The 14,472-nt window shown below is 37.8% G+C and overlaps 1 protein-coding gene across 1 annotated transcript in view; it reads left to right on the forward strand.

Annotated features, from left to right (window-relative positions):
- Positions 1-12,551: 12,551 nt before the first annotated feature.
- LOC125240376 overlaps positions 12,552-14,472 on the forward strand; it is a 4,372-nt gene continuing 2,451 nt past the window's right edge. The window contains exon 1 of the mRNA XM_048148285.1: positions 12,552-13,431. Coding sequence (XP_048004242.1) covers positions 12,642-13,431 — 790 coding nt within the window. The 5' untranslated portion in view covers positions 12,552-12,641. The remainder of the gene's footprint in view (positions 13,432-14,472) is intronic.

The following is a 14,472-nucleotide window of genomic DNA, read 5'->3' on the forward strand; positions in this document are numbered from 1 at the left end:
AAAATTGTTGACTTCAACACATTTTCCAAATATTTTCCGATAAGCAAATTGAGCGAAAAACCTCATAAATACCCCGTAACTCGCCCGTGAAGGTTTCACCCGTAAATATTAGATTACGCTACGTATTAGCGTCGGAAACGGAAATGCTATCAAATATTCAACTTCCGGTTGCGTGCCGGGGTGAGTTAGTACCAACCGAACGACATGTGACGTTGCCAACATGGGCATAGAGTAAAATGTTGAGCAGAGTCGCCATCTTGGTGATTGAAAGGCTCGTCGATGATTCCGCCAACGTCAAGGTTTAGGCAGCGTTCCCACTTATTTAAGCGTCGCGTGTCTCGGGGCGCGCAACGGACGTCCGCGCCACGCCGCCTGAATGTAATTCAAAAAAACCGGCCAAGAGCGTGTCGGGCCACGCTCAGTGTAGGGTTCCGTAGTTTTCCGTATTTTTCTCAAAAACTACTGAACTTATCAAGTTCAAAACAATTTTCCTAGAAATTCTTTATAAAGTTCTACTTTTGTGATTTTTTTCATATTTTTTAAACATATGGTTCAAAAGTTAGAGGGGGGGGACGCACCTTTTTTTTCCTTTAGGAGCGATTATTTCCGAAAATATAAATATTATCAAAAAACGATCTTAGCAAACCCTTATTCATTTTTAAATACCTATCCAACAATATATCACACGTTAGGGTTGGAATGAAAAAAAAATTCAGCCCCCACTTTACATGTAGGGGGGGTACCCTGATAAAACATTTTTTCCATTTTTTATTTTTGCACTTTGTCGGCGTTATTCATATACAAATTGGTACCAAATTTCAGCTTTCTAGTGCTAACGGTTACTGAGATTATCCGCGGACGGACGGACGGACGGACGGACGGACGGACGGACGGACGGACAGACAGACATGGCGAAACTATAAGGGTTCCTAGTTGACTACGGAACCCTAAAAACGTCTCCTCAGGGTGCGTAGCCGAATGGCACTAACGCTCACGAAACGCTCACGAAACGAAACGCTAGTAGATATCTATCTCTATCGCTCGTGCATATTGGCGCGACAGAGCCGGACAAACTGGCGCGGCGTTTCGGTTTCGTTTGGCGTCGGAGAAATGCCATTCGGCTACGCACGCAGTACATTTTGTATAGGAAGGACGTAAGACGCGCCGCCAAGCGGCGCGGCGCGCGCCACGCCGCCTGGGGCGCGTCTTACGTCCTTCCTATACAAAATGTACTGAGGAGACGTTTTTTGAATTACATTCAGGCGGCGTGGCGCGGACGTCCGTTCCGCACCTCAGGACATGCGTCTCTTAGATGTGGCCGGTCCCTTGGGAAGGCACGCGCTCTATGAAGACAATTGGCTAGTGAGCCCTACATTGCCATGATTTGGTTGACCTTTGGTTGACACGGTGTATCATGAGGGAACCGAAAGATTTTAACTACGCATTTCTGAGGGCAAAATATAGATAAAATGTTATATGACGTCAAGCAAATTTCGCCAAAAATATTTTTTTTTTTTACAATTTTTGAATGTACAGGGTGGCCCAAAAATACGTTGACAAACGTTTGTATAATTATTTTTCTGTCCTTACAAGAATAATTGTCCTACAAATTAAAATGTGAAACCTTAATAATTTTTGACCAAAAAAATCGAATCTTCTTCAAAATATCCTCCCTTTGCTTTCAAGTACAAACGCAAATATGAGAAGAAAAAAATAACGATATGCCGCTGCACCTCTAGTATGACTTTCTTCTAACTTACTGCACGTATAGCTTGTAAAATATCTTAATTGTTGTAATCAGTAAACAGGCTAGAGTTTTAAGATTAATTACAAACTATAATTTATAGTTTTAAGTTGGGTGAATTTACTTAAGTAGGCTGAAACGTATCGAGCTTATGAATCTGAGAAAAATGTCTTTACACAATTGGTCTACATTGCAAACCATGCGGAATGGACATGAATGCTGTTGAAATATCCATGGTGTATGTAGAAATATACAATATATATAGGCCCAAGAAATATTTTCGGTAACTTCGATATTTTTTTTTTTTCAACATTTCCCTATTTTTTGTCAACGTAATTTTGGGCCACCCTGTATTTTAAAAAGTAAATGTTATTTTTTTGTTTGGATTTATTTCAATGTTTATACATAAAACTGGCACTTAAAATGAGTTTAATCCTTTTTTTTTCCAAAAACCTCATTTATGAAAAGTTTTTCTTATCACTTTTTGACGTCTATAACCCCTGGAACGCCGTTGTCAAAATTTTGCTACTGAGTTTATAACTTTCAATCTGTTAATTACATTTATTACATTTTGTTTTTTATCATGCAAAAACGTCTGCGAGCGATATTAAATATTTTTAAATTAAAGGAAAAATGGAAAAATTCACACCTCCGGCAGGACTCGAACCTGCGACCTTTGGCCTTGCCAACCAACTGTGCCACGGAGGCCTGCTGGATGTGTGCGAATTTATCCATGCCTTCCCTCAATTCTCAACCGCCTTAGGGTGGCGTTATAGCAAACATGTACCCGTAAGAATAGATCTTAACAGGCACTGGAGTCTCAATTTACATTGAGAATTCGCCAGTAACAATGTGCTAACCCATACTATGGGAAAGTGTGTGTCTGTTTGTTTGTCCGCCTTTCACGGCAAAACGGAGCGACGAATCGACGTGATTTTTTTAGTGGAGTTAGTTGACGGGATGGAGAGTGACATAAGCTACAATTTGCACTACACATATACACCGTGTTTATTTTGTTTTCCGTTAAATTCGACACGTCGTTAGATTCATTATCAGGAGCCACCCTGTATATCAATTATATCACTTTTAGTTAAATTCGCAAAAAAAATTTTTCATAATTTTCATATTTTTCAGAATTTATTAATGTGAGAGACCCTTAAGAATAACATTCAAGTTAGTGTCAAGTGATTGACGGCACATGTCAAAACAAATAACATTAGGAATTGGTAAAGGTGTTCAGTAATTATCTTTATTTTTTTAATAACTCAATAACTGCAAGAGTTGAAAAGCCAGTATTCTTAGAGAAATTAATTGCATTTGATGTAAAGAATCTTCCCCTAAAGTTAACGAAATTAAAAAAAAATAGGGTGTATCCATAGAAAACGCCCATGACTCAGGAACAAATATCTGTGCTCATCACACAAGCCATTATCGGGATTCGAACCCTGAAGCATTAAGCTGACAACACTATGCAGACCGGTCATTAAAAATTCAGATGAAAAGGTCCTCGGCCTTGGCTTGATTGGACATCCATATTATAAATGGGAAAGTGTGTGTGTCTGTTTGTTTGTCCGTCTTTCACGGCAAAACGGAGTGACGAATTGACGTGATTTTTTAAGCGGAGATAGTTGAAGGGATGGAGAGTGACATAGGCTACTTTTTGTCTCTTTCTAACGCGAGCGAAGCCGCGGGCAAAAGCTAGTGAAGCATAAAGACTCTTGCGTGTGCGGAAAGCCACTAATTATGCTCAAGACCTATCGGACCACAGCTTCAAAGTGCTACTTTAAAGCTCTTGAGCTGAAAAGCGTTAAGAGTGCTTGCCTTTTAGATTGCGGCGACCGCACTTACTACTCGAGAATAGGGTTGCAAAAAAACGGTTTTTTTCTGGCTTTAAAACAAGCACAAAAAAACGAGAGAAAAAAACAGTTTCATTTTTTGGAGTATGGTTTTTTTCTAAAGTACGAAATCTCAAAATTTGCGAAACATTTACTAAATCTGTAGTTAGCATTTATTGCTATCATCTGTTGGCGGCAACACCGCCGCCTCTCCACGCTACTTAATGTTTATCGAATTAAAATGTACGTTATTGTTATTTAAACGTTACAAATCACGAAAAACTGTTATTTTCGTATCACTAAATAGCAGCAAGTTCGCAATAGCGCGCATTTGCTAGCTAGTGATTTGGACTAAAAAAACAAAAGAGCGCATATTTTTTAGTCCAAGTCCGAGCTTACTAATCAATAATATAAAAGAACAAACCGACTGACATACCAATGCACTGCCGAAACCGCTGGTCCTAGAGATACCAAATTCGACATGTAGGTTCCTTATAAGATGTAGAAGAGTACTAATAAGGATTTTTCAAAATTCACCTCCTAAGGGGGTGAAATGGGAGTCCAAATGCTAGCCCTTAATAAGTTCCCAAAAATCGAAGGTGTCACAACTCACTTCTGTCACGACTCACCTCGGTCTCCCTGACACTTCAGGTTTTGCGTTGCGTCCGTCGATAGACGATATAATATTATTATAACATAATTGAATTCTTAGTTCTTAGAACCTACTCGTACCTCAGAGATGGCGGGGGGCGCCATAAACTTTCGGTAATTGTGTCATATACTTGAAAATTTCGACCCTTGCCACCGTGTCCGAATGGCCGAGTGGTTTAGGCATCCGTCGCGATAACGGAGGACGCTGGTTCGAATCCAGCTTTGAGCACTTGGAGGCCTTGGTCACTTTTTAACCCCCGACGCAATAACGACGGGGTGTTATAAGTTTGACGTGTCTGTCTGTCTGTCTGTCTACCTGTCTGTCTGTCTGTCTGTCTGTTTGTCTGTCTGTCTGTGTGTGTGTCTGTCTGTGGCATCGTAGCTCCCGAACGGATGAACCGATTTAGATTTAGTTTCTTTTAGATTTAGCTGAGTTAGTCGGGAGTGTTCTTAGCCATGTTTCATAAAAATCGGTCCACTATGACACGGTCGGGGGTTTTATCAATTTTTTAATTGTGTCTTTGTATATGCCATTTATTTCAGTTTACAATTGAATTCTCTGTTTCGCATGTTATAGTAATATGTAGATTACAGTGTAGATTGTAAAACAAGGCAAAGTGGAAATTGTAAAACTTATTTTTCTAATAGGTCATTCACCCCCACCCACGCAGTCTAAGCTTTTAACTAAAGTGCACATGACATTTATGTAGTTTCACAGCGAAAGAACAAACCCAGTAGCCTTCTATTAATATTTAATAATCTTGTTTTAATCAATTAAGGCTTGGAAACCGGCTATATTTCGAAACCGTTACCGAAAAAAACCGTTTTCATTTATAAAACCGTTATTTTTAACCCCCGACGCAATAACGTATAAGTTTGACGTGTCTGTCTGTGTGATGGTCTGTCTGTATGTCTGTCTATCTGTCTGTCTGTCTGTGTGTGTGTCTGGCTGTTGCATCGTAGCTCCCGAATGGATGAACCGATTTAGATTTCGTTTTTTTCGTCTGAAAGCTGAGTTAGTCGGGAGTGTTCTTAGCCGTGTTTCATGAAAATAGGTCTACTATGTCGCGGTTTTTTAAAAATTTTAATTTTGTGGTTCGATTTGTTTTGCTTAAACTGTATGGATAGTTTAAGCAAAACAAATCGAATTATTATTATATTCGCACTATGAAATTTTATAAAACCATTAATAGGCACAGAATTGTCAGTGTCAAGTGTCAATGTCACTGTGGTGACATAGCCAACTGACCGGACGTCTATAGAAGACTTTGACACCTTTGATGGATTACTTTATGTACTTTGGCAAGTGTTTAAAGGGATGTCGTGCAAACATGCAATAAATGATAAAGCCAACCTTTACACAGCTTAGAATAACATTTCAAATTAAATGTGCATGGAACAAAGCTAGAAACTTTCTGTTTGCCGTAAAATTAAATTAGGTTATGAGATAATAATGAAACAGAGACTTGTATTAATGTATATACATATTAGTTTTTCCCGGGGCTTCGCTCGCGTTAGATAGAGACAAAAAGTAGCCTATGTCACTCTCCATCCCTTCAACTATCTCTGCCTAAAAAATCACGGCAATTCATCGCTCCGTTTTGCCGAGAAAGACGGACAAACAAACAGACACACACACTTTCCCATTTATAATATTAGTATGGATAACTATTTCAAAAGCGTTTTTGGCCAAGACTTCGGTTCTCGTTTGTTTCTTTTCTTTTAGTTAATATTTTGATTACCTATACGATTTTGACTCTTGGAGACCCTATACATCTCTAAGGATAATTAGATTAAGTATACATGTTATCTTTAGTTGTGACATTTAGAGTCATTTGCATCTCTAAAGTAATTTTAGACTTCTTTTTTTGGATTTGTACTTTTCTATATTATTATGTGTAGGTTTTAGTGGAATATGGACATTTAGAGACCTTATACATCTCTAATCATTGTAGTAGCGTAATACTTTAGTTAGAATTTATAATTAGTATTATCAGTTGTAATTTCAGTTCAACTTGTATATTGACGTGTAAAAGTGACCCTATGGCATATTTGCTGAATAAATGATTTGTAAATGAATGAATTAAAAAATGAATGTTCGATTCCCGGCTTCGCCACCAGTGGGCTTGATCGCTTTTTCTTTAGTGTATGGTATCTATTTCAGTTTATAAATGATTTGTAACTTAAATGATTATGATAGTAGGCACGTTTCGATTGCTCTACAGTGTACAGTGTAGTTCTACGAAAAGACAGCAAATATTTAATATTCCGAGTACGGCGTGGCATTTTTAACACTGACATTTACTTTACAAGGACGTGTGTTTACTTTGCTCGGGTGTGTCTATCCGTTTGTGAAAATGGATTAAAATATTTCATTCATATTGTGACATTTCTTAGAACGCAATTTTCAAGTAAGTACAGTAAAATTTGAAATTAACTTTCATATTACACGTTAACCACTGAACCGGTTTAAATGAAAATCGGTAATTTGGTATAGAAATAGTTTAAGGGGAAAGGTGGTGCGTTTTTTACCAGTCGGTGAGTAAGTAAAAAAACTTTTTTGTAAAATAGTTATTTGTTATACAAGGGGGCAAAGTTGTATTTTAACGCCGAGTGTGGAATTGAAAAACGAGCAAGTGAAAGGATTCTATAGTTGAACCACGAGCGAAGCGAGTGGTTCGAGAATAGAATCCTGAACTTAGCAAGTTTTTCAATACACGAGAAGTAAAATACATTTGCACCCGAGTGTAACACAAAACTTTTCCCCTCACTATAGCGAGGAAACTACAACGCAAAAAATGCGTTTATCACTGCTTTCAGTAGTTCCACGGGTGGTAAATCATCTTTATTCAAGGTCAAATTACTTTACCCACTAGTGGATAAAATGCGTTTTTACCCGCTGGTATTAAAGGACAAAACAAGTGTTTCCGAGCTAGTGAGGGGAAAAGGATAAAACACGTACACTGGTCAAAAAGAGAAATAAAAAAACAAAGTGTGATGTAAAGCTGCATTTTTGGTATGTTATTTGGGGTCCTTGGGGGAATGTAGGACTATATTTTGCAAGCAAAAAAATGGTGTGCTAACTTCGTAATTTAAAAAAAAAAGTAAAAAAATCAGACTTTTTTTGGTTTTTGCCGTTTTATTAAAAAACTATGCATTTTTGGTCAAAAGTTGCTGTGTAATGTTGAAAGCGCAACAAATTCCAAACAGTTTGACATCTTTTTTATCAATATCCGTCAAATATTTTTTGACATATGAAGCGTCAAAAAAAGAGTATTTTTCCCCTTTCTATGAAAATATTCGTCTTGCTAATATTTTGAGACGGATATCAGCAAAACAACTCAGACTATTACATAAATTGTAAAATAATAATGTAGAAAATTTCACTAGCTTTCATTTAAGACCAAAAGAGTGCCAGTTATTTAAAAAAAATAGGATTAGATCATAAGTCTGGCCAAATGGGATAGTTTACATATATTTACAGGAGGCGTAGCGGAGAACGAATTATTATTATTATAAATTACATATTTGCGTATATCAAATCAACATTTATTTAGTAAGTTAAGTTTACGGTCAGAAAGACCTCAGGATCGCCGCTTGGCGGAAAAAAATATTTACGAGTAGAAAACCCTCATTAATTGAATCAGATTGTTCCGAAATTGTTCTTGTACGGACTGGTTTTTAAAGCATATCACTGAGGGTCAATAACATCGATGCAATCTCACGAGCGTTGTCGTGGACGTGCCCGAATCATAGTATTCTCCGTTTAACGAAATATCAGTACATAGTATGTGTTGTATTTGCACGCGCAGGTCTCTCACCGCCGCGCAGGTGTAGTCGGACCATAACTCGACAGTATACACGCTTGTAAAAAAACTGAGGAACAGCTGTCTTTGATTTAAAAACTGAGGAACAGCTGTCTTTTTACGCTGTCACTACATTTGGCGAATCTTCTAGCCAACATGTTTGCCCTTACTGCGGTGGCTCGCCTCTGCCTTTCTATGTCCTCCTGGTCTTTTAAACTGGACAACAAGATGTGGTCAATATATTTGACTTCGTGTACTCTCCGCAATTGAACTCCATCAAGCAAAAGAGGTGGTACATGTGTGGGCATATGTGCTGCCTCCATGAGCATAAATTCAGACTTGTCCGGATTGTATCTCATGTTATGCTGGCTGGCGTATCTCTCGCATTTTGCGAGTAACTTACGCATAGCTCCCACAGATGGTGCTAGTAGGACCATATCGTCTGCATATGCGATGTGATTTATCATTTGCCCATTGATAGAGCAGCCAACCTCGGTACTGGTCAAAGCCTACGACAGCCCATCCATGTACACGCTGAAGAGAGCCGGAGACATACTACCTCCTTGTCTCACGCCACAGTTTAGCCCGCTGGCTGTGGACAGAGTTGACTTCCATCTTGCTACGTTCTTCTGCTGGGAATACCACTTCTCCAGTATCTTAATAATTGGCGTGGGCGCTTTCCGTTCCCGTAGTTTATTCCACAGCAATTGGTGGTCAAATACAACTCAAGTGGACTTTCTATCACTACAGGAGTTGTGCCATCAAGATGCAGAACCAGGACCCTCAAAAAAGGAAAAGTAAAATGTAACTAATTCTGTTTTATTTTTCTAATTTACTAAACTTCAAAATTTTACTGTATTTTATTTCTTCATTAGTAATAGTCAAATCGATGCAAAGTTAACTTAGACAATTTTTTCAGATAAACGGATATCAAAGAAAGTAAGATCGAATAGATAGCACTTTCAACCTAAAACTTTTAGCGTAAACTATTTTACCTTAACCAATCTACCAGACTCTTGGCTTCTCTATTTATAGATTTTTTTTTTTGTTTACCAAAGTAACTATTCGTCTTACTGACCTTTATTTGCATTAAAACTAAAGCAAAATAAATTTTATACAATGTTATATTGCAATATATATCATATCATGAAGTATTTTGCAGATATTTGTCTAAAAATATTGGCAAAACGCTACATTTTATAAATGCGTCAAAAATTAACCTTTTTTGACGCTTCATATCTCGAAAACTATTTGACGGACATTGATAAAAAAGATGTCAAACTATTTGAAATTTAATGCGCTTTCAACATTACAAAGCAACTTTTGACCAAAAACGCATAGTTTTTTAATAAAAAAATAAAAACCAAAAAAAGTCCGATTTTTTTACTTTTTTTTTTTAAATTACGAAGTTAGCACACTTTTTTTTTGCTTGCAAAATATAGTCTTACATTCCCCCAAGGACTCCAAATAATATACCAAAAATCCAGCTTTACATCACACTTTGTTTTTTTAGCCGATTTTCATGTAAGATTTGACCGGTGTAACGTGTTTCCGAGCTAGTGAGGGAAAAAATACAAAACAACGCACGTTGTCTTACTGTTTGTTACTCATAGATAATATATAGAAAACATTATAGAAAGGATTTATGTATCACGTGCCTAACCCTTCTCAATACTTATTTGTTTTACAAGGGGGCAAAGTTGTCGTTTAACCGCACGTACCAATATTAATACCCGAGCAAGCAAAAAATTCCAATAAGAAAAGAACAAAAACTGGAATCTTGAGCGTTTCAAGAGTTTCAAGGCACGAAGGTTAAACAAACTTTGCCACCGAGTGAAACACAAAATTTTTCACCACACCAACACGAACACAATACTGACTATAAAATATCAAACTAGGGTAAACGCAGCTATTAACGCCCCCCTTAAGGCAATTTTACAATCGGGTCTAATTATTAAGTATACACGTTGTTCAAACATTTTATTTTCCTATTATATGTGATACTATGATAATTAAAAAAGGTAAATATTGTGTTACTTGTACTCAAATTAAACATTATGATATTAAAAATCTATTTTTAAATTACTGAGTCGATTGCTACCATTAGCGACCCATAAAAATGCATATGAAGCTATCAACGATTTTTAAGCAGCTATTACCGATTGTGTTATAAGTATGAGTAATTACCTGAACGCCCAGCGAGTACACAGTACAGCAACACCTAGTATAGTGGCATAGTCCACAGGTAACGGGTAATTTATTAAAAACATGTTCAGCATTGTCATCGAAGATTCATTTCTATTGTACCTATTCCTACCTACTTTTGTACCTATTCATATAACATTTTTCACGTTTATCATGCCCACTAAGAAATAAAACAAAATGAAATCACAAATCAAAACAATTATATATTGTGTTACTTTAAAAATTTTAAAAGTTTGTTTAACCTTCGTATCTTGAAACCCTCGCAACCCTCAGATGGATTCTGAACCACTCGCTACGCTCATGAATCAATATTGAAGTCTTTAGCTTGCTCGAGTATCATTATTAGATAGTAGGTATCAATATTTGTGCGTGCGGTTAAACAACAAATTTGCCCCCTTGTAAAACAAATTTAACTTTTGTCGTGATATTTTTTCCTACAGTGCTGCAAGAGAGGCACAACAACCCAAGAGGCTGTATTAGGCAACTCTTCTTGGTACCAAAGCCACATTTTTGTTAAAACTTGTATGTTTGTAATAATTGTATGGCTTTAATAATATCCTTAATATTATAACCTACTTATTTAGGAACGATCGGTCATACCTTCTCATGGTTTGTAATAGCGATTTCTGTGAGTCGTTGAAAGAATATGTAAGCACTAACGTAAAATGTATGACCGACCCATATTAAACAACATTATTATTGTTATTTTATTATTGTTGTGGCTACTAAACACTTTGTTATTACGTGATATTTAAAATTTTTGACATAAAATCAGTTTTTATGGGTAAAACTCCTTCACAAACAATGTCTTACACAATATCCGATTTCCAAAAATATTGTTATTTTAGTAAACTTTACAACGTCAAAAGAAGAAAACTAAGTACAAATGTGTATGTCGTTAATAGCTTTTTGAAAAAAACTATTATTTGGGTCTCAAATAATCTATAAACATACTTATGTTTCTAAAGAATAATATTGTAAAAGAAAGAAAAAACATAACATGACGTTATAGTCATTACCGACCTATGGGTCGTTGATAGCTGCTACTACTAAAACTGATGAAGCTATCACCGCCCAAATTTAATTTCATGTTTTATGTATGTTAATGGATGTTTTTTAACAAATCGTGATAACCAATCTATAATTTATAAATGACTGAATATAATTAACAACAAAAGTAAATGTAAAATAGTCAATTGTTAACATAAACGTCTTAGCCAGATAAGTCAAATCCTTACTTGAAAGTGCAAGCGCCAGTATGGAATGTCCTTCTTCTTCGGTACCCACGACTTGATTGACGTATTATTATGATTTCTCGAACTACCACTCAAACTAATGTAACACTACCCTATACTCAAGAAATAAACGCTTTTAGAAAATAACCTACCTACCCTCACGTTACTAGTGGCAACGGATAAATGCCGAATTACTTATTAGATCGGTAATACCTTCCGATTTTCGATGGAGCGTTAATAGCTGCGTTTACCCTAAATCAAATCCAGCAATTTATTCAATATTTGTGATTCAAAATCATAATTTATAGGTATATTCAACCAGCAAGGTTAATAAGACATCAAGTTAAAATTTGTATGAAATTACTTTGCACTCTTGTGGATAAAATGCAATTTTGCTATCTGTTTTCGAATAGCAAAGAGAGCCTTTACCTGTTGGTGTGGTGAAAAGTTCTTTGTATAAGAATGAGTGTAGAAAATTTAGAATTAATAAAATTAGTGGCTCAGTCGGTAGTGACCCTGCCTGCTAAGCCGCGGTCCTGGGTTCGAATCCCGGTAAGGGCATTTATTTGTGTGATGAGCACAGATATTTGTTCCTGAGTCATGGATGTTTTCAATGTAAATAAGTATGTATTTATCTATTTAAGTATGTATATCGTCGCCTAGCACCCATAGTACAAGCTTTGCTTAGTTTGGGGCTAGGTTGATTTGTGGAAGGTGTCCCCCAATATATTAATATATTTATATACTACTGAGCAAGTTACAAATTTAAAGCCCGACGTTCTCGACTTAGTCTAAACTCGATTGAACCTTAATTTAAACTTATCGAAACTTACTATTAAGCTAGGTTTACACGGGGTTAGTATTTGTCATTCGTATAAGCGGTTAAGGGCTTGTCAGTAAAGTGACAACTAAGCACTTGTACAATGTGTTTACATGCATGTGAAAAGTGTTAGTGTCACGCACTAAGCATTAGCTACTAAGCCCGTGTAAACCTGTCTTGCTCTGTTGCATGCGCCGCTACAGAAGAAAGATAAGGAAAGTAGTACGTATGCATGGCAGCGGCTGCGCCCGCGCACCCCGCGATAGGCCTATTCTTATTAAACCAGTGTGCAATTAGCTACGGTGCGTTTCACTCGTGTCCTCACATACCTACCAAGTGGCGGCGATGGCTGGGACTTTTGGGTTAATTTCGGTTTTTAATCACGAAACCCAGGAATGGAGAAGCTACAAAAATCGTCTATCTCAGTGGTTCATAGCCAACGATATTAATGACAACACAGACAAAGCCCAAGTGAAACGTCGAGCTATCTTGATAAGCGCACTCGCCGAATCTACCTACCGGCTAGCAAGCAATTTAGCATTACCGGATTCGTTAGAAGAAAAGGGATATTCGGATGTGGTGAAGATTTTAGATGCACATTTCACACCTAAACGCTGCGGGTACGTTGAGCGATTCCATTTTTATTCGGCCACCCAGCAAGCGGGCGAAGGTCACGTGCAGTGGGCTGCGCGTCTGAAAGGCCTCGCCGCGTACTGCGATTTCAAAAATATGGACGACGCTATTCTCGACAGATTTGTAATGGGCATGCTCCCAGGTCGAGAGCGTGAAAAGCTGTTCACGCAGAATGTCGGCGAGCTCACGTTGTCTAAGGCGATAGACTTGGCGGAGAGCATCAGGGTTGCTCGCACCGGTGGCGCTGCCGCCGGCCCCGCTGGAGCGCCGGTGGCCACAGAGGCCAGCGGCCAGCTGTTCCAGATTGAAAAAGCACCTGCGCGCTCGTCTGCTGCGGCGTCTGATGTACAGTGTTCGGTGTGTGGTAGATTCAAACATAGTGCTACAAAGTGTCGGTTTAGAAATTATAAGTGTAGGAAGTGTCAAACAAAAGGCCATCTAAGTAACATGTGCAAGGCTGTAAAATATATCGAGTCGGAGGAGGTGAACGAAGGTGATGACGGTGAGTTTTTTCATATTCGTACTGAAGATGGGGCACCTATGGTCGAATGTATGAAAGTGAACAACATCTCCATTAAGTTACAAATAGACAGTGGGGCAGCAGTATCGGCTATCTCAGACAAAACTTATAAATGTTATTTTAGCGACGTGCCATTGTTACCCCCAAAGAAAAAACTGTTTGGATATACGCGGGAGTCGTTTACTATTACGGGCGTAATTAATGTACCTATATGTTATGACGGCCAAGAACAATATTTAGATATATATGTGATTCCTAATGGTGGACCCCCAATCCTAGGTCGCGATTTTATTTCGAAATTCCATCTACAATTAGCACGAATTCCCGACGCACCGTTTAATTATTGTACGGATACAGATATGGTACAACAAATCCTATCTGACTATAAGGATATATTTGTAGACCGGCTGGGCTGTTTCAATAAATACAAGATAAATTTAAACTTAAAAGATAACGCAAAACCTGTATTTATTAAAGCTCGTCCGATTGCATTTGCGCTTAAGAGTAAAGTCGAGAACGAAATTGATCGGTTAGTAGGTTTAGGTATTTTGCAACCTATTGAATACTCAGAATTTGCTTCGCCTATAGTGCCCGTGTTGAAGCGGGACGGGTCCGTGCGCATCTGCGCAGACTACTCGCGCACTATCAACAAACAGCTGATCGCCGAGACCTATCCGCTCCCGACAGTAGATGAGTTATTCGCAAAATTACACGGCGGAGTCCAATTTTCGAAGTTAGATATGTCTATGGCCTACAATCAGTTTCCGATAAATGACCCCGATAACATAACCTGTATAAATACCACCCGTGGTTTATATAAGTATAATAGGTTAATATTTGGGCTAACCAGTTCTCCGGCTATCTTTCAGCGTGCCTTGAATACTTTGCTAGCAGGAATAGACGGTGTTCTATGCTTTTTAGACGACGTATTGATAACGGGGCGCGATAAGACAGAACACCTACATAGATTGCACGAAGTACTTACGAGGTTTAAGGACGCCGGTTTAACACTACAACGAGAAA

This window comes from Leguminivora glycinivorella, chromosome 27 (genome assembly GCF_023078275.1).
Source record: "Leguminivora glycinivorella isolate SPB_JAAS2020 chromosome 27, LegGlyc_1.1, whole genome shotgun sequence".
NCBI lineage: Eukaryota > Metazoa > Arthropoda > Insecta > Lepidoptera > Tortricidae > Leguminivora > Leguminivora glycinivorella.